This window comes from Megalops cyprinoides, chromosome 10 (assembly GCF_013368585.1).
Source record: "Megalops cyprinoides isolate fMegCyp1 chromosome 10, fMegCyp1.pri, whole genome shotgun sequence".
Lineage (NCBI taxonomy): Eukaryota > Metazoa > Chordata > Actinopteri > Elopiformes > Megalopidae > Megalops > Megalops cyprinoides.
In genome coordinates, this window is record NC_050592.1 from 30,375,735 (window position 1) to 30,397,041 (window position 21,307).

General features: G+C 49.9%; 1 protein-coding gene across 1 annotated transcript in view; it reads left to right on the forward strand.

Annotated features, from left to right (window-relative positions):
- The window catches only part of galnt1 (UDP-N-acetyl-alpha-D-galactosamine:polypeptide N-acetylgalactosaminyltransferase 1), a 162,541-nt gene that overhangs the window by 96,591 nt on the left and 44,643 nt on the right, over positions 1–21,307 (forward strand). The window contains exon 5 of the mRNA XM_036538863.1: positions 14,828–14,994. Within this exon, the coding sequence (XP_036394756.1) occupies positions 14,828–14,994 (167 nt within the window). The remainder of the gene's footprint in view (positions 1–14,827; positions 14,995–21,307) is intronic.

The following is a 21,307-nucleotide window of genomic DNA, read 5'->3' on the forward strand; positions in this document are numbered from 1 at the left end:
CCAAGACCTATCTGTTCAAAAGTGAAATGCATGCTGCTCATTTTACCCAAAGGAAGGCTTGGAGTATGGCTTTTTACCTCGTGCCATCAGTTGAAATCTCCCCGCTCCACAGGTGGACCTCCAGACTGGTCACATCGTACTGTGTTCTAACTCACACATACCAGTCATTGATATAGCTGATAACACTGCTGCTGTCTGGACAGCGCCCGCTACAGGGTCCTCCTGCACTGACGGGTTCAGTGCATGGTGATCTGCCGCATCTTCGACACTTATCTCACTGTCCTTCCAATGGAGACGGCACAGAAAGTGGTGTGTGGAATGCTAATCGTTCGGGCCTCGGTGGGGTCGGCAAGCGGACCCTTCGATCTCTGCATTTTTGGCCCGCGTCATGGTGCATCTGGAGCACGCCTATCTGGGGTCACCCTGCTTTGCCATTTAATGAGGGGGTGCACAGGTCACGGCTGTTTGCCCCCGCGTATATGTCAGTATGCAAATGCGGAGTGTGTGTTTCGTTTTGCAAAAGCGATAGCCTGATTCTGAGACCCGCCGAGCACAGTGAGGGCGAGTGTGTCTGACTGTGGGGGTAAGCGCAAGGTGATGCAGGTTAAACGTATTCCGGATGAGTCAAAGTTTGCTCTTTTTTAATGGGATTTTTTATGCATGCCAGAGATGGAGTGTAACGAGGCCTTTCCATACGCTCTTCCACCTGTCAGGGTGCTCGCCGCCCGCCAGCGCTGGGCGGAAGGAGGCCTGCTTATGCCGGCGGTCTGAACTGACGCAGGCCCTCACCTCCACACACCTCCAGCTGAGGGGGGGCAACTGCTCCATCAGCTCTCTGCCTCCACCAGGACTGCATTCCCACTGGTCCCAGATCAGCAGTGGGCAAGTGAACGGCATGCAGCACAGCACAGAGTGTTGATCGGAGATCGCTAGTAGAGATCAGAGGGAGAGCGATTTGGGCAGTGGCCCGTGAAGGCTTTGTCTGGCTTGTGTGGAAAGGCCAAAGCTCTGCTGCACGGCTGGCTAGAAGACTGCCGGTGCCCGTGATGCTGTGCTCCAGTGCCTGTCTGCCATGTTGCAGGGTGGCTGTGGGGCCCACACTACTGGAGTTCAGCTGAGGAAGAGGAGGCAGCGTTGCGGGCCCCTTCCTCAGCACCGCCGAGCACCCCCAAGTCCCGGCACAGCGGCTGCCGGGAGGAGGTAATTAATCTGGAGAGCAAGCAGGCCGGCCGGCGGGGCACCGGCGAGGTGTCGGTGGAGGATGCCGATTGGCGGCCGCCGTCATACGTCCGTGATGAATAACACCTCAGAGATCTGGCAACCGGGCAGACGCTGGAAAAGCAAAGCCCGTGTTTCTCCTGCCTTCTTTATGAATCATCAAAAGGGGATTTTTCTCACTGAAAAATATGAGCTGTCAAGGGCTGAAAGTCGCAACTCCCCCTCGTCCCCCTCATCACCTCGACTGTTTGTTTAAACTGCTCCCTCGAAAGAGATGTGATCTGCACTTCATTGCTCGGCAACATAACAGAAGCACTGCTCTTATTGTCCTCTTTGTTGTGGTGTTACCAGGCAAGGACATGCGAGTGACTGAAGATGGAAAGGACACGGACTTCATAGGGACTTCAAAAAAAGATGAAGCATAACAACCATAAAAAATCCTCACATGAAGCATTGGCACTCTAAAAAGCTTTATGTAAACTGCCATTAAAGAAAACCTCATGAAGCACAGAGATATAACATAAAACATATATTAACATGAAACATAACATAACCATAAAATGCTTCACACAAAGAGCTGAGACTTTGAAAGACTATATGATACATAGCGACTGTAAAATGCTTCATATGACATTTCGGGACTTTACAAAGCTTCTTGTGATGCATAGCAACTGTAAAAATTTTCATATGAAGCACTGGGACTTCACTAAGCTTCATGTGATGCCTAGCAACTGTATAAATCTTTGCCTGAAGCGCAGAGGCAAGAATTGAAGATTTTTAGTGTTAATAATTGAATTTGACTGTTGAATTTGGCAGGATTAAAGTGATGAGGAACATGAAGAAGTGTTACTCGGTTTGATCTGAATTGGCCCGGAGCCACTGAGACCATTCTCCACTCCACTCCAATTAAAGGAGAGCTCTGATCAGCAATTAAAATGGGCTTTGTTTTATGATACATATCAAGCACTCGCACGCACGACTGAGCTTCCAGAAAAAAGCTAGACGGATCAGACTGAAACGGAGAGAGCACTCGCAGATCCTTGGAGGAGGTGGAGGATGACTTGCTGAAAGAGCGGGCCTGGCTTTTCGCTCAATTTGACGAAATTGTCGAAATGCACCGATCATACATGAATACGCGGGCGAGATTTATAGACAAGCCGCTGTCTGTGGGATTTACAGTGTCTTTCAGGGAACTCGGGAAGTTTTTTACCCCTTAAACAAAGTCTCGTATATCTTTATGTCTCGCTCCAGTGAACACTGTGGCTGGTAGTAAGGCTGGCCCGCATCACTGACGGGAATGTGGGAAGTTTTGGGGTTCAGGCTTGCAACATGCAGTTCGGCATACTCAACTGCACATGGGAGGGGCTTGATACACAGCACAGAATGGAGCGTTTTTTTGTTGTGGACCAGTGTTCTCCTCTAAGGGCGGGACGGCCGGGGGAATCTGTGAGACCGTGGTGATTGAGACAGCAGCGTACACTGCTGCGTCTACACCCACTGCTGCACTCACTGCGTGTGGCTCTGCGGTGAAGGACAGCGTGCTGTTCCGACCCCCGCTGACCAGGAGGTCCGTGCCACGCCCACGGCTGAGAGCGCTCTCTGAAGAATCACGATGGCAGAGGCCGTTTCCACTGAGCGATGGGAAGGTCTGCTTGCTCTTAGAGGAGTTGCCACATTTTTAGCAGGAAAACAAGTATCTAAAAAAACAGCACTCTTCATGCCAGGAGCTTCTCTGTTCTCTGCTGAAACAACAACAATATCCTCCCTTTGACACATAATATCATTAAATACTTCACAGGATCCAGAAAATGTATATTTTTCCAGTGGAGCTGCCCATTAAGTAGACAGGAAGGAGGAAGACAAAATTAAAATGGGGCTCTGGAGTAGATTGATAGGGGTCTCTCCTATTTCAACACGCCAGTGACGAGCAACTGCACTTGTAAGATGCATACATCCATCTCTCTGTGGTGCCATTTGACACCGATTCCCACATGAGACAGCATTAACGCACGCCGTGACACTTTAAGAGACAATTAGCAGGAGCTTTGTGCCAGGAGTGACATTCTCTAATTAGTTTCCTTTTAATTTAAACCAAAGGTCAAGACGCAATCTGATTCCAAGTGCACTTAAATGTTGTGGAGCTTTTTCTCCAGCCCTAATTTAAGGGGCTATTAATAGATGTTCTTGTTTTAATTTGCTGTTTTAATTTTGCAGTTTTAAAAAACAGCCATTAACCATTAAGGAAATGGCTGCATCTTGGGGTTTTCCTTTTCATATATATTTGTTGGTGAATTCTGATTGCTTGGCTTCTTAGAGAGGGCCTTTATTTGGGTTATTACAGTACAGTGTACGCACAGTATTTTTACATTTATCAAGTCAAAGTCAACTTTATTGTCAATTCTCCAATATGCACAGGACATACAGAGGATTGAAATTGTGTTTCTCTCAGGCCCACGGTAACAATACAACAGTTAGACGTAACACAGTGACACTGAGAGACAAGAACAAGAATTTTCACAGATATACAATAAACACAAATGGCACAATAACACAGACATAAATAAAAATGTGTGACATTTGTGACAGAAACAAGCTACAAATATTTACAACAAGGGCATCAAGGCACATAGTAGGTTAAAAAATATAAAAATATAAGCATAAATTCCACAGGATGGTGTAAGAAAGTGCAGAGTGGTTCATAGTGCAACAGATTGTAGCAGCTCATGTAGGCTGTTATATAAGTAAAGTGACTTTGCAGATCTGTGAGGGGACTGAAGAGCATGTGCGATGGGTGTGTGGGGTCACCAGCAATGCTCTGTGCTTTACGGGCTAGGCGTGTGTTTTAGATGTCCAGGAGGGGGGGTGTGAGGCACCAGAGATCTTTTCTGCTGCATCCACTATGCTCTGCAGGGTTCTCCTGTTGGCGGTGGTGCAGCTTCCAAACCACACAGTGATGCAGCTGGTAAGGACGCTCTCAATGGTGCCTCGGTAGAAGGAGCACATGAAGGGAACTGGGGCTCTGGCTCTCCTCGGTTTGCGGAGGAAGTAGAGGCGTTGCTGAGCTTTCTTGGCCAGTGATGTGGTGTTGTTTTACCAGGAGAGGTCTTCTGTTATGTTATTCATGTTTGCCCAATGGTCATTCTTAATACCTGAAACATATTGTGTTGTCCTGTCACATCCAGTTTTAAATAACCTTTTGTAATAACCCTGATAATGTAATGTGGTAGGAAAGACATAATGACTGGATCTGCCCACATCAAACGTTTTGCTCTGCACATTAATGGGAACAAAGTAGACATAACGGAGGCAGAAGAAGCACCTTATTGACTGAGGTCTGTAATATGTAATTAATGGCAGGTCAGATGTCAGACCTGATGTGTCTGTATATCTGAGTGTGTCTGTTTCTGTGTCTGTGTGTGTGTGAGTGTGCAGATGTGTGGGGATTATATATGTATACATGTGTATATGTGTGTGTATTGGGGGGGGTGTCTCTCAGTGGTCTGTGATGCTAAAACATGCTCTAATGATTTTGTCAGCAGTGTGTTAGCAGTGGTGCAGGTGTCAGATGGGCCTGAGCTGCTGCTGGGCAAGGGGGTGATCACGGTGTATGAAACACAGCGCACCCCTGAGGCCGGGGAGCATGCTGTATAGAGCAATAGCATTGGATGGAGGATCCACTGTTGTTACTGCCTGTGATTTAATAACAGTGCAGCAGGTCAGCCCTTTGCTAAGGACAAGAAGGCGTGCCACTGCCACTTAATCTGACCTGATGTTCTTTACAAGCAGCGAAATGGACAGTAATGTGGCAGCACGGCCACGGCACGGGAACAGGAGCCTGATCTCAGACCAGTGTTCAAGGCACAGCAGAGCCCAGCCGAGGCTCTGGAAAAGGCCCCCGGTTACCACAGTGTGTAGTAAACCTGTTGAAGGATGAGCCCAGCGTTTGCATTCAGTACAGAGAAAGGCCAAAGGCACTAAAATGACAAGACTTCATTCCCCAGTCACATCGGAGGCAGCAGAAGGATTTACGTCTTACCCTACAGTAAGATGTGGACTGTCAAGCAGACAAATTATCAGCGTCCGAGCAGTAACGCGCAAGCGATCAAATCCAATAACGTCAGCCCAGAGTAACGAGACAACTGTGTCCACGCTCACAGACTGCTGCTCCAACTTAATTTATTCCCCTTAATAAACTTCAGGGGACGAGAAACGACGCCCGCGGGGGAGATGTCACCGTAAAGATGCCGTATTAAACGCACATCGGGCACCTGTGAACGTTGTGGGCGTGGCTGCATGCACCGTTCAAAGCAGAGGCCAGCCTATGTAAAGCTGTCATCTTTAATCAAACGCACATTGGGCCTCACCGCCTACCGGGGACGCTCCATCCCATCACAGGTATACCCACGTGGAGAAGTCTTTGAAAAGCATTGGCAGACTGCGGGCACACCTGAGAGGGCGGGACAGACGGACATGAACACACCCATATTTACCAATGGCTCCCTGAGGATTCCTTAAAACTACTGTAAAAGACCGACTACACAATCCAAATTGCAGACGCAAATCTCATCTGATTGGATAAAAGCTAACCCCCGTAAGTGTTGCGAACCCACCAATGGGTGCTCACTGCTGGGAGGGGCACGCTGAATTTCCAAAAGTCCTGTTGAGGCTTCGAATGAGCCCTCTCAGCGGACAGGGAAACGAGAGCGGATGGATTTCCAGCGGCGGCAAGTTTGTATTGTGTAACATCGTCGGGCACGGTCTTGTCCTCAGGAAGCCGAGGACAGCTGAGAAACTGACAGCCTCTGGAACCTTCAGGGGGCTCTTCTCCCTCATGAATCCATCTAAATTTATCAGATATTACTACCGGAGGTTCTCTTTCCTCTGCAGTTTATAGTCCAGCGTTGACATTTCATGGCCTTTGCAGATTCCCATCTTCCGTAATGCGATCCATCTGCAAACAGACTTCTCATCTAATTTCTGTCTTGTGCTATTGTTAAAGACAGAGCGGCACTCTAGAAAACTGCAGATAGGATCGCTCTTAAAAGCACCGCCATGCTAATTTGCTTAGCAGATGCTCTTGTTCAGAGCAACTTACATAGCTTACAATTTTTATATGTTATCTGTTTATACAGTGAGTTATTTACTGAAGGAAATCTGGTTAAGTACCTTGCCCAAGGCTACAACAGCAGTGGCCCACCTGGGAATAAAACTAGCAACCATTTGTTTACAAGACCTACTCTTTACCACTGTTCCATAATGCTGCTCTCAGTGTTCTTGTTTTTTAATATGAAAGTTTGTTCATTTTTTAATACTCACTTCTGCAAATGCACTCTGTTAAAGTTTGATGTCAGCCTTAATCCTTATTCATAAGTGTCTTACAGAGTAAATATTAAAATATGAAAACCCAAGATCAAACGTGAATGGATTTTTCGTCTCAGGCTTTCCACTGACTGTTCAGCCTGTTATTATTATTGCTGGTTGAGGTTTTTTTTGTTTTTGTCAGGAATTTTATTTCCTTCATGAAGTCACAGCCATTAAATCCCAGACCCTCCTCATAGTGCCTTTCCCCCTAATATTCTGTGGTGGATTAAATCACGGATGCTAAACAGCACTTGCTTCAGGAAGCCATTTCGCATTGTCTGAAATGGGTTTATCAGTCAAAGATCGTAAACATCGTCTGTCCGTGTCTGTTTGCAATTTAACAAGGTAAACGAAACAATCTGTTTGCCCCGGTCGTTAGCGGGCCGCTAGGCCTCCCGAGCACTGCCCGGCTCTAATCAGTCTGAGAGGTGAGGACAAATGCCTAATAGCCAGACACGGGAAAGCAATGGCGGCACGCTGGATCGCGTTCAAGATTAAGCACATCTACGAGTAATGAGACGTTTTCCATCTGCTTTTCAATTAGTCCCCCTAATTGGATTTTTTTTTTGGTGTTTGATTCTCCTTCCTGGGAGCTACGGTTGCCTCAACAGCCTTTTGTTTCTGTCAAACCAGGCTTGCAAATCAACCTTTTCATCTTTCCGCTGCTCCGAGCCCACAGTGAATGAGTGTGAATCATTCCATAAAAGAAAAAAAAAACAGCCTGAACTGATACAGACACGGAGGGCAGTTGCGTGGTCTCGGACGAGCTTGCTCTCCACATGTCCCGGTCACCCTAATGAATCGTTGTACTTCCTGCTGCTCGGATCATGAGGGAAAATTTGGTGGAGGGAATACAGGAGGCAGGCCTCACAGAGCGGAACTGTGAGGTTGTGTCGCAGCACGGAGCCCTGCCAATTTGGCTGTTGTGCTCGAGTCTCTAGGTCCAACACGTCACTCATCTCGGACGGTCGGTGACGGTCAAAGATTTCCTCTGGAAGATGTTAGAGGTCAGGGAAAATGTAGGGTTAAGAAATTTTAAAAAGCACAGGCTCATTAAATATGAAATATGTAAGTATAACAGCAATCTGTGGAATGTACTATCACTAATCTAAGCCCCTGATCAAACTCACCAGCAGGATCCTCTCACTGTGGCTGTTAACTGATTGCTAGTGACACTTCTAATTGATTTCATGACAAGTGGATGAGGAGGTGGGGACAGGTTGAGATAGGATGACTCTCTGACATGCCCCCCAGCTCGCTCCTAAGACCAGGAGTTGGTCATTCTGTCAGATCCAGCAGGATCAGTGACCTCCAGACGTGAGGGAAGTCGGAGACGCCGAGACCACGGTGGCCCACCGACCACTCCACACACCAACCAAGCCACATGCCATACGGCCAAGAAATGACAAATTCAGCCACCTCCGCCACCCCAGAGGGTACCATTGGGAGTAGAGCATGCCTTCTCTCTGACATCCCCCCCCACATCCACTCACATTGTTCTGGTCGAGCAGGTGCGTTTCCGTGCTAGTGATTAATGGGAGCCCGCTGGCGCACCGGGGAAATCTCTTCCTCAGATTCCTTCTGTGGTGCCTTCAAACCCAGCCGCTCCTGTGAACGCGCCTCGCATGGGAAGCAGCCAGCGTTGCGTGTGTGACACCAAGAGGACGAGCGGAGGGGCAGCTTTCACAATTCGGCTGGAGCGGTCCTCAGTCAGGCAGCCCCTCCCGATGCTTCGCCCCAGGGCCAGGCCCCTGGCTGTAACCACGGAGACCCGATTCCCGTGCTCACCAGTGTCTATGGTGCGCTGAACATCCCTGATGTAACACAGTGGCTTATACACTTGCAGGCCTGTGGACAGCAGTGTGACGTGGTGGTAAGGAGCAGGGCTCGTAAACCGAAAGGTTTCTGGTTCGATTCCCTGCTGGGGCACTGCTGTTGTACCCTTGGGCAAGGTACTTAAGCCATAATTGCTGGTGATAAGAGCATCTGCTAAATGACAATAATGTAATGCAGCAAGAGATCCCTGTAGCTGTTTATCTTGATCACCTTGTGGAAGGTGTCAGGGAATTTTCAGAATTTTCTTCGTTTCTATTTTTGTATTCCCTCTGGAAATGGTGTGCGCTGAAACTCCCACCTGTTATTGGTTGTGACGATCAAGATTCAAAATAGAATCAGGATAAAGTGAACGAGGTCTGACCGTTGCCTCATGGTTTCTGCCCATGCCCCCCCCCGCCTGCTTGCCATCTCAGCCTCTCCCCATGCATCCAGGATGCCAGGTCAGGCTCTCATGCGATCACAGGGTGATCCTGCCCCCTCGCTTGACTGCCCGTGCGAGTCGGTAGAACCGTGCAGTCAGGATTGGGTGAGAGACGGTCACAGTTAAGCAGGGCCCCCGGTCCACAGTTCCTGCCCTCCCAGTGGGACACTGTTCATGCTGATTGCTGCAGCGTTAGGCGGGTTACTTTACTGCTTAAATTTAAAGCCAGCCTCACTACACCTCACCAGTGTGACTTCCCCAGTGTTTTTCTAGTCCGTGAAAAGCCTCCACGGGTGCTTTGAGGCCTGTACTGTCAGGCAGGGATTCATTGTCAGGGCCACAGCTTTGCTGATCTGGGATCAGCCCATTGCACAGACCCCCTCCAGTCTTCCTCTCCCACCTTCTATCCATTATTTCCTGCAGTGCCTGTTTTTCCCCTCTGTCTCCTTTGAATTCAGATGCATTGTAATATTTCGCATTTGTCTTGAGCGTTTGGGTGGAAAAGTTCTCTGCAGCAAGTTTTCTGTTGTACAGTGGCCCCCAGGGGAGGCTGCGCTGCTTTGAAATGCGCTTCTTAAGATACATAGGTAGACAGTGATGGAGGAATTTTTAGAGTGTTGTTGTTTCTCAAGGCCTGACTATTAATGAGGAAGACAGGAAAGCGCTGCTCATTACCATTTTAAGCGGGCAGGTTGGAGCGGGGGGTTTTTTGAAGCGCAGGCGAACCCGTGTCTGGAGCGGAAAATTAATATGCAGCCCCGTCTGAGGACTGACACCAGGTTAATGAGTTCACGGAGGAGAATGCCGTGGCAGAGAGCACCTTGTTTTGTCGCCATGGCAATGGAACGCTGCTCCCCCCCAAACACACACACACACACACACACAAACACACTGTGACTGTCTGTGTAGGTCAGAGCTGAGAGCAGTGCGGCCTTTCAAGGCAGGGTGATGCACTCTCGTATTTTAAAATGTGGGAGGCAGGGGCTGGGGGGGGGGGGTGTGTTTGCTGAAAAATATGAATCGGATTGAGTTGTTCAAGCCGCTGTATTCATTACTCATACCTGTCAAAACCATTTCTGTGTGGGCTTGATAAGTACAACTGCAGGCTTTTCCTGGGTCCCACCGTCTGTTGCTCACAGAGGTGGTATCACCAGCTCCACCTAACCTGCGCATGTCCAAAATAAAAGTAGCTGGGCGAACTGGCGGGGGCCCCTCGGAGATAGACCCCAGGTGCACTCGAAGATACCACTGTGTGTGAATAACCCAGCGCAGGGAGTAGTTCACGTTTCCTGGATTGTGCCTGAGGGAGTCTGCGCGGATTTTAAGAGCGCGGGTAGAGCCGAGAGGAGCGCTTTGCCTTAAGGCATGAGTTTTCATCTCCGAGTATGTTTACACGGGCATCATCAGAACCGGCTGTGTTTGTGTTCCGCCTGCTCTTTGGGAAGAAAGGAGAGGGAAAACGGCGCGTTAGTCGGCAGAACAGAGAGACTGCAGAGAACGACTTCTCGCCGTCCGCCGCGGGCTGCGCGAGCCTCCCCGCAATATTAGCCGAGACAGGTAATCTCACCTGGCGCGTTCAGAGATAAAGGAGGCCGTTTTCTCTGCCGGATCGGCAGCTGCAGAGAGGGAGCGAGAGGCTTTCTGTGCCGGCGAGAACGGTGATGCCGACTGTGAAGAAGCTGTCTGACTCTTCTCACAAAAACATTTATTTTTTTTAAAAGCCAGCAGAAGATAACCAGCCAGAGCAATTCTGTCCCTCTGGCTCTGCAGCCACACACCTGTATGTAATAGGCCTGATTAGGCAGGTTAACGATTAGGCTCGTTAACCAATGGCTGGCTGGCTTTGACAGACAATTACAAACTAACGAGTGGCAGCACATTCTTTGGACATTCCTCCCACTGATTCCAGATTCCACAGAGGTTTGCCGTCACTCTTTTTGGAGAGGCTGTGGGAGTCGTTCTGCCAATCACAACTGGGGGAGAGCTGAGCAAAACTCACTGGCTTCCCAAAGAAAAAAGCTGATTTCCTGAGGGACATTCAGCTGTTGAGCTGAGCTGACCAGTCATCATACAGCTGGCTTTTATAGACAAATAAGATCACGTGGACCCGCAGACTGGCGCAGCCCATTAACCGGCTATTAACCGGTTGTATGTATTTGACATGAATTGAGCTCAGTTATGATGAAGTTGAAAATGGCAAGGCAACAATCCTTGTGCATTTGACAAATTGACAGACAGTTAAAAGACAGTTTTAGGGACAAGTGAGAGGTCTCCTTCACACTGACAGCGGGCCATTCCCGTAAGGGTCTGGCGGCTTCGACGGGACAAACGGGAAGTGTGGAGGAAACCCTTGGCGTGCGTCTGGCTAAAGGGATCCAGGTCTGGCAAATGCTCCTCTTCCTGTCCAGCACATTCCGATTGGGCTGCACCGGTCTGCGGGTCTCCGGGGCAGGTTGGCACGATGGCCAAGCCATGTGTAACGTCCGCTGATTTTCTCAAGTTGCTAGCCTCTGTGGACCACCGCTCAGCTTCAGCATGTGTGAAGAAAGGCACCCAATACCTGGTGCATCAGCACCCCACACTCCACTTCCACATGATCTTATTTGTCTATAAAAGCCAGCTGTATGATGACTGGTCAACTCAGCTCAACAGCTGAATGTCCCTCAGGAAATCAGCTTTTTTCTTTGGGAAGCCAGTGAGTTTTGCTCAGCTCTCCCCCTGTTGTGATTGGCAGAACGACTCCCACAGCCTCTCCAAAAAGTGTGACGGCAAACCTCTGTGGAATCTGGAATCAGTGGGAGGAATGTCCAAAGAATGTGCTTACCCACTCCAGCGAACTCAGACCGGACTCCGACTGGATGTCTCGACCTCCTTGCGATGAGGCTGAAAAGAAGGCTGGAGAAAAGAAAAAATGCAGCCCAAACCTGTGGCTTTGGATCACCCCGCGGCCCGCGGAGCCGGTGAAGACCAGCCCCGCAGCGTCGGAACGCATGCACGTGGCCGGCTGTCACTGGCCACTCGGCATAACTTGAAGTTGCTGGTGAACTCTGAGTAACCTCAGCATCTGCTTGGTGCCGGCGTCTATTTTTCTCTTTGTGCTTTGAGTTAACAAAACCTAATTAGGACCCGGGTTCCTGGAAGCCCTCGTAAGCCACGTTATGCGGAGGATGTGAGTCAGTCGGCTGCTTCCTCTCTGTCGCGGGGGCCGTGTGTTTACCATCCACACAGAGCTGGAATGCCGTCCTCCAAATCCCATTAAATTATTACGCCGCAGCTCGCGGTGACGGAGAGGGGACGCAAAGGGGAGGGGGGTCGTTTCGGCTGACGGAGAGCGTGCGCCGTGGCCCACCTCGTCCGCAGCTCGCGCTCCCATTAAAGGTGAGCCGCCGCGGCTGCTTCGTGCTGAGTAACCATGGTGTCTGGAGTTCGCTAACCCCGTTTCAACTGCGGCTCTGTGCTCGTTAGTGAGGCCCGTCTTTGCTCTGAGTGGGAACAGAGAGGGGATTCAAAGCAAAGCGGCGGTGGGCTGTGCGGTTGGGAATTTTGCTGAGATGAAAAGTCTGTGTGTGTGTGTGTGTCTGTGTGTGTGTGTGTCTGTGTGTGTCTGTGTGTGTGCGCACGCGCCTGTGTGTCTGGGTGTGCATGTCTCTCTGTGTGTATTTGTGTGTCTGTGTCTGTGTCTGTGTGCGTGTGTGTGCGTGTGCACGTGTGTATATGCATGTCAGGGTATGCATGTCTCTGTATGTCTGGGCTTGCATGTTTCTCCGTGTGTATTTATCTGAGCGTGTGTGTGTGTGTGTGTGTGTGTGTGTGTGTTTGTGCATGTGCGTGAAGATGTGAAGCACTGATGCCTGCTTCCATCCATGTGTTGCCCGTTAGCTGATACCCACAGCTGCTATCACACGCTGCAGTTGGCTGCTAAATAAGATTTGATGGGTTTCCTTTGGACAGATGACAGATGGATGAACCACGCTCAAGTGGAAGGCTGGGGATGGGGAGGGGCCGGGGGCGTGGCCAGCAGCAGGGTTCCTGTCTCGAGAGCTCGCTCCTGAGACTGAAGCTGATGACATCATCTTTGTGGGAGAGAGAATCTATCCCTCTATGCTGTGTTTGCAGTAAGCCTAAAATCCGGGGGGAAGCGAAGGCCTCCTCCATTCATCGTCCCGCTCCTCTCCCAGCCTTAATTGCCCCCCGCGTGCACAGTCAGCTCAGGGAGAGGAGATGAACGGACAGTTGAGCCCGCGGACCTTTGGACCGGTGCCGTGGGGCCGCCGGTATCCAGGCCGACACCCTCATTAATCACCCAAAACGAGCTCTGCTTTCTCTGGAACCCAAATGCCGCCCGCACCTGGAAACGCAGGGATTTTTCCCACCTTTCATTAGTGTGCAGGAATTCATTTAGAGCACAGCTGTTGTGTGGAAGGGGAGGATGGGAGGAGCTCATGCGAGTTCAGATTCTGCGGAGAGGGTTACAGATGGACGGATGGACAGAGGAGGGTGGCACGAACACAGGGTTGTTCAGTCATTGCATTGTTTTTGTTGAGGGCAGGTTCAGGGTTCGAGGGAGGAGGGGGTGTGTGTGATTGGTCTTCCTCACCTGTTGCACCCGTGTTCAGAAAAGCAGGTAAAAAACGATAGGCCATATCGTGTATGGGGTTTGCACACACTGAGAGAGCTTCAGTGTTCAGCATCAGGGCATGGGTGGCCAGAATACCATGATAATACTGACCACCTTAGACTTCTCCACCCTGGACAAGTTCTCTGATTCCCAAAACATTGTGGTTTCAGCGTATGGACGCTTTCTTGTTTAGTTCTTGTACAGCCTGGTGTTGCTGTACTGTGTTTTCATAGTGTGCCTCGTGGCTGTGTAGAGACAAACCTAACCTGAATTTATTGTGTAATGAAAGAAACATGACTCATCATGCATGATGCATGATCTGTCTGTGTGTGTGCTCGTGTGTGTGTTTGTGAGTGTGTGAGTGTGTGAGTGTGTGAGTGTGTGAGTGTGTGAGTGTGTGAGTGTGTGTGTGTGTGTGTGTGTGTGTGAGTGTGAGTGTGTGCGCATGTGCGTTCTGGCTCCCTGTACTGTTCCTCTATAAACTACAGGCTTCGATTGAAAGATACTGGAATTTCAGATTGAATTGCACACCCTGGCTAATGGCCTTAATGATGTAATGGGTATAAATAGCAGTGGATACCAGACAAATTCTCATTAACCCTCCCTCTCTGTTAGAGGGGAGCAGGTCCGGGCGAGCCGACCTGCCAAACGACCCAGAATGGAAACTCAGCTGAAGCCTTGCGTTGTCGCAGGCGAGGATGTGGATTGGGGATCGGGTTTATCGGCGTGGGGCAGAATTTACTGCACCATTTAGTCCTACTCCCATTTCTTTGTTGTGTTCTAGGTTGCCAGATACAGGCTAAGCTAATGGCTAAGGTTCCAAGCTCAGTTTGCAGACTGGGCTCCGCCATTTTACCTTTACCTGATACTTAAGCTGAGTTACTTTGTTAGATATCAGTCCCTGTAAATTGTTAATATGTCAGGTATAAGCTATGCCAGTTGCCCTGTGTAAAGGGTTCTGACTAGAGAAGAAATCATTTTGCCCTGTATTACCCAAAATGCAGCAGCAAGTTTCTACATAGTTTATATTTTTCAGTATATTCATTTATAATAATGTTTAGTTATGCTGTGCAGATCCCTGTTTTGCTCATTGTACATGTTATTATAATGCAGGCATTATTGTTTTGCAACTTATAGTAACTGTGTGTATAGTAACTTATAGTAACTGCTAAAGAAAGAACTTGGACAATGTCTTTATGGCCGTTCCATCTCCCTATCAATCCCTGTTACTGGCTTTTGTGTGGTTTTTGTTCTTGCTTCTGGTAGCGCCCCAGCTGGGAAGTGACGCGCTGATAAGGTCATGACCCACAATGCACTGCACGGAGCAGGTGTTCCGCTCTGACGCTTCCCGTGCCATTTCCTCCTGTCCCCAGGTGCAAGAACAAGCTGTACCCAGACGACCTTCCCCGCACCAGCGTGGTCATCGTCTTCCACAACGAGGCCTGGACCACCCTCCTGAGAACGGTCCGCAGTGTCATCAACCGCTCGCCACGCCACCTGCTGGAGGAGGTGGTGCTGGTGGACGATGCCAGCGAGAGGGGTGAGTCCAGCCCCGCGCCACCCACGGAGAGCCGGGAGCCGTGGGGTTAATCTTTGTTTAACTTTATTTTATATAAGCTAAAGCTTAGTTTACATAAAACAAAAAAAACAAATGCGAACAAACATACATACAAAATAAAAATAAACACATAAGCAAAACATTTAAGAAATTAAAAAAAAAACAAAAGAAAAGCAGAAAAGCATGCAGAGAAAAAATTAAAGAAATACAAAACAGAAAACAAAAGAGTAACCTTTTACACCCCTAAAGAGTCAAAAACATTTTCAAAAACATGACCCTGAACTCCCTCTGCGTACACCTCACACACACTGCCATCAGTGCCTCACACTATGGACCTTGTCAGATCCCCTGCCAGACACAGAGAGAAGGGAGGTGCTGTTATTGACCTTCCCCTCAACTTTGGTCCTCGTCGTTTCACGCGTGACCCTTCCATGTCCCGTCTTACTCACCTCGCTCCTCCGCACTGTTTCGCCAGTGCTGCAGCACTGCCTGTGCTGTATTACCTATTCTGCGAGTGGCTTCGGCCCCAGCGCTGTTGGAATTCATTAGGCGGCGTCTGAGTGTGGTCACGGCTTCCTGTAGACAGCGTTTACGGAGCGCTTGGCCTTGGCACGTTACCCCGTGGCGCTTTCATTTACATTATTCAGTGGTATTGAAAACAAGGAAATTAAATTACACTGCGGACATGAGTTTTTGTGGGGTTTTTTTTTTTTGGAACCAGGAAAAATGTGCCTTTATTGTAATTAGGGCGAGTGTGTTTGGGCTTGCAGAATAACAGCGTCCGGTGCAAACGGCTCGGGCGAGCACTTCGCTGGCGTTTCGGGGGACGGCAGCCTATCTGCGCTGCACCTGGAGGGAGAAGACGACTGCTCGGCCTGTGACGTTTTATTAAAGAACAGTGAGCCCTGTGCTGATGTCAGTGTTTTCTCTGTGGCTTTTTTTTTGGGGATTTTTTTTTTCAGGGGATGGAGATCAAGCCGCCTCGAGCAGCAGTAGGTGATCGTGTCATGAAAAACAAAAATTTTGTGTCAGGTGAACACTGGAACAGGTGTTGACCCGGGAGATAAGTGCCCGGAGTGGTGTTACGAGCAGAATAAAGTACAACAGTGTTGCAGTTATAATTTGATTCTGGTAGGACTGTTTTCTTTTAATTTTCTTATAATAATAACAAATTTCCAATACTTTTGCTTTTGCTGGAGCTCAGAGTATAAGATTTAGACAGTGAGGCCCAGGACACAGCCCAGAGTGTAAGAGAGAGACAGTGAGGCCCAGGACGGAGCCCACAGTGTGAGATTTAGACAGTGAGGCCCAGGACGGAGCCCACAGTGTGAGAGTTAGTCAGTGAGGCCCAGGTCGGAGCCCACAGTGTGAGATTTAGACAGTGAGGCCCAGGATGGAGCCCACAGTGTGAGAGAGAGACAGTGAGGCCCAGGATGGAGCCCACAGTGTGAGATTTAGACAGTGAGGCCCAGGACGGAGCCCACAGTATGAGAGTTAGACAGTGAGGCCCAGGACGGAGCCCACAGTGTGAGAGTTAGTCAGTGAGGCCCAGGACGGAGCCCATTTGCAGTAGAAGAGTGAGGCCCAGTCTATATTGGTGAGGGTCTCCTGCTGTCTCTAGCGACAGTAATGGATACTCCCGCCTGGAGCTGTCACTCGGCAACCCACAGTACTGTCAGTATCTGCACCTGAGTGATTAGGGGGTTTAGAGCAGCGGTTGAAGGGATTATACCCAGTCATTACGGTGTCTGACTGTGGTCTACCCATCCCCTGAGACCCGGGCCCAAGCGCCGCTAAGAAAGGAAATGGGATGCCCCTGAGCCTTCTAAAGCGCTCATTACGCAGCCTTCAATTCGCATCAGTAGATAATCGGCGTTTCAGTGAGAGCGCACCAGAGCCGAACGCTTAATGCGGGCCCGCGACGGCAGCGCAGCCTCTCTCCATTACCACTTAGCATGAAATGGAACAGAATGAGATGGGGAGCTGGGAAATGGCAGGTGGGCCACGGTTTCCGTGGGGCCATGAGACGGGGTTTTAATCGCTAGTCAAACTGAGCGCTTCGTGACAGTGGCTTTGTGACCCCCGTGCCGTCAGCGGTTGTCGCGCTGTGCCACGTGCGAGCGAGTTTCAGAGAGGGGTTGTGTTTGCTGAGCGTCATTGCTATGGAGACGGCATCCAGGTTTACACTCCCTCTACCCACCTGGAGGCGTGATGACAGCACCAGGGCACATTACTATTAATTCCTTTCCCAGGACAGAGAGCCCATTACACAGGAGCCTGCCGCCTCAGGACATGGTGAAAAAAGAAAACCCTGCACCCCCTCCCTGTGTATCCCTGGCATTGATGTGACCTGCCCGTGAGCACCGCCCAGGGCCCCTCTAAGGGACCGCTTTCGCCAACGTTCCCCCGGGAGCCGAAGCGGGTCAGGCCCGTCCATTCCCCAGGCCTTGCAGCGCGGCAGTCTCTGAGTCAGCCCTGCTCCCGCTGGGCCCTCCTGGGGAAAGGGATTGTGGGAGCGCATGACAAGGGCCTGTGCAGCCTGCTGCCGTTTGCGCTTCCTTTCACCTTGGGTTCCACCGTGCTGGAGGTGGGAGAGAGCTGAGAGCAATGAATTTGAATGAGTTAGAGGTTTCTTTCTTTCCCTTTCCCCTTCTTTCCCCTTTCTTTCTCTCCTTCCCTCTGTCCTTGTCTCTTCCTCCTTCCCTCTCTCTCTGCCCTCTCCCTCTCTCTTTCTCTCTCTCTCTCTCTCTCTCTCTTTCTCTCTATATGTACTTCTATCACCCGCACCCCTCCCCCAAAACTCTCTTATTCCTTTTTTATCTTGCTCTTTCTCTCACTCTCTCTCACTCATCATGGTGTGCAAATCCAGCACCTACTGAGGCAGCGGTGAAGCAGATCTAAATTAGGGCCTCTTGAAAAGGTGGTCTCCGTGTGTTTGTCACTCAGTTTTCTAGCAAGCTAACTGTTGCAACCAATTTAAAGCCGGTTAATAGTTTGTTTACCCGCCGTGTTTGTGCTGCTACGCTAAACGACCGTGCACTGCTCACTCAGCAATACATCATCATCTGCACTGCAAGGGCTAAATTTGTTTTCTTTGCAATATCTAGAAGTGCTGTTTCTTAGCCAGCTGTCCACAAGCTGATTGGTCAACTAGTGTCCTCTCAGTCCTGATTGGCCAAGATCAGTGTTCTTCACAAGTCAGGATCCTTCTGAGCAAACCTAGCATGGCAAGGCCCTTAGTAAAAGCAGAAGGTCTGGTTCTTAGGCCTTGTATTAGGGGCTAGTTATAGTCAACTCAGAACCACTAGGGCATTGTAGGCGATGGCGTTTTTGCTTCTTATTGCTTGGCTGCATTTTTGCCTGACTGCTTTGTAACTGGCTCAGTCCTGCGCGCTTTGATAAAAGACAGCTCATTGCCTGTAAGGTAAAAACACTCATTATATATATATCTCGCTCTGCCCTCTTGCTCACCCTCTGTTATTGCAGACATGGCAGGTTTATGGCCAGATTTTAGGACAGCTCATTCTTGTCCTCGGGGGGGCTGCTGCCTCCTCTCTCCGCGCAGGCCGAGTCCCCGAAAGTCTAGCCGGTCCTGTTAAACGCTCAAACTCGTAAGATGGCGCCCCTCTGCGTGGAGGCACACGCGGCCTTTGCGGAACGTGTCCAGGGTTCGGTTTCGCCCTTTCCCGGGGGGTACTTCTGCGCGCTGAAACCCAAAACGGCTGAAAGGGAAGCTGCCACAGCTGGTTCGCTGTTCAAGGAAAACAAAGAGGCTTCCAGGAAGGGCAGGAGCTGCTGTCTTTTGTCATTGCCGTGTTAATAACACGGTGCCCAGGAGAATGGGGGGGTGAGGTTTCAGGGCTTGGTGATGCTGTGGCTTCGCTCATAAGTTACGGACATTCAACCCAAGATATTGCCCAATTCTCAGAAAGGGGCATTCAAGCAGAGATATTGCCCTATTCTCAGAAAGAGGCATTCTACCAAAGCTATTACCCTATAACTCAGAAAGGGACATTCTACCCAAGATATTACCCTATACTCAGAAAGGAACATTGTATCCCAAGATGTTTACCTGTGCTCAGAAGGCGGTGTTCTACCCAAGATATTGCCTGGAAAGACATGTCGGTTATGTCCTCACTCTACTAGCGTCACACTGATACCCAGACCATCGTACGCCACTGCATTCATTCTTTATGATGTTGCTTATCTGCTTAGCAAAAACCCTTATCAAGAGCTGCTGGGCTTATTTGCCATCTATTTATACTGCTGGATATTTACCAAAGCAATTCAGGTTAAGTGCCTTCATCAAGGGCACAACAGCAGTGCCACGCTTAGGAATCAAACCTGGCAACCTCCAGGCACCTCTTCTCCTTACCACCACCCTGTGCTGTTGCTTCTTGTGGTATACGCATTGAGTGTGAAATGAGGAGTGGGAGCTTATGTTAGTGACTCTCCCGGCCCGCATGTCTGGTGAAGGCCTCGTGGGAAACACAGCAAGCGAACAGCGAGGCCCAGGCCCAGCCCCCCAACCGGCCAGAGAGCAAGGGCCTGCTCCACACAGCTAGCGTTTCGCGTCAGACGCCTTATCTCCAACGTCTGTTTGCCACGGGAAGGTAAATATTGAAACTCGGCACAACATTACCCTCCCCGCGCCTCATTAGCGCAGTTTGCCAGGAAAGATAAAGAGGCGCGGGGCGGCTTTCAAAGCCCCGGCCCGTCCTATAGATAGGCCCCTATTTATTTTCAGTGGGGCAGGGCGGCAGTGTGGAGTGGCGCGCAGGGGTTCCGTACACATGACCCGCGGGCCGTCAGGTCAGATCCCAGGAGGGGATGCGTGTTCTAGGACATCTGAACAGGAAGGAGGTTTTCGCGCCGAAAGCTCGGCCTCGCATTTCACGAGAGGCGCGCTTAATGCAAGCTGGCAGCCCCGCTCGAAGCTTAAAGGGTCGCCCACGTGACGTTCGAGCAGTAAAAGTGATGATAATGGCGATTCCCCCCCCCCCCCCCCCCGTAAGGTCCCAGTCAATACAGATTCACTCAAGATGAGGGTCCGGACGTCTCGTGTCGCCCCGTAAGCTGGCTGGCTGTGCCCCCCGGGCCCGCTCGTAAAGAATTATAGAGCGTGTATCCCCTTACATTATAGAGGTGCTTAATGTTATGGCACCGCCGGGTGTCTCTTTGCGATGACTTAATGAGATGATACAGTGTGATTGGCCGTGACATTCTGAGCCTGTTTCTGTTAAAGAGCAAAAGGGTGTAAGCACCAGGGCTGTAAATCAACTCTCCCTTTTGATGTCAGACAACATGGCAACATTGCTCTTTGTAGGGAAAGGCAGGTCTCCTTTAGGAGACATTATTAATAGTAGCGGTAGTAGAAGTATCAGTAGTTATTATTGATTTGCTTAGCAGTGCTAATAGCTACTAGCAGGGCAGTGTATGTCGCCTCTGTTCATTGAGCTGAAATTTCTATAGGAGCTCTTCAGGTTAAGGGCCTTGTCTAGAATGCCTGCTCTGCTACCCAGAATTCTGTGCTCTGACTCTGAAGTTCTGCACCTCAAAGGACCAGTTTCAGTAGCCACCTGTGCTGTCCAGAGCTCTGCCTTTGAAATCACCTTGTGTTGTTCTGTGGAACTCTTTTGGATCCTATCTGGCCTCATTGTAATTATTTAACAAAGCCATCTAATCTGAGTTTGACATTATCTTTAAACCAGTGTTAAAAAGACAGTAAGCTAATGAAAACTCCATTAAGTTCTCCTCAATCAATTGTACTCTAATTGTATAATTAAACATAAAATTCAGGGATGGCACTTGGTTGGATGTGCTAAGAGATAAGCATGTCCCATGCTCAAACTAGAGCGCCCCTTTAAGCTTTCTTTGTTTTGCAAGGACTGTCCCAGGAGGAATTTAGGCCTTTATTGAAGGGAGAAATGGGGTGGGGGTGTGTGGTTTGAGCAGGCTGTCAGATGAAGGGTGCTCCTATCAGTGGAAGTGTCTGTGAAGAGCCTTGAACTCCCCGCGGTTTTGAAGCGGGCCAGCCTCGTCCTTTCAAACGGGGAAGCCGTACGGCCCCATGCTCTCATCTCCTCTGGACGAGCGCAGGGGCACAGGGCGACGGGGGAGAAAGGCCCACGAAAGCACGTCACTCGCCCTTTGTGGCATCTCTTAGGAACGAAACGACCAGCGGGGGCCGGATTGTGAGTTACCTCCACCCCCACCCCCGCGTTCTGCTGTTTATTTGTTTCCTGTTCTCCTGGAAAGACGATGGCCATCATTGTCCTGCCGCTGACTGAATTAC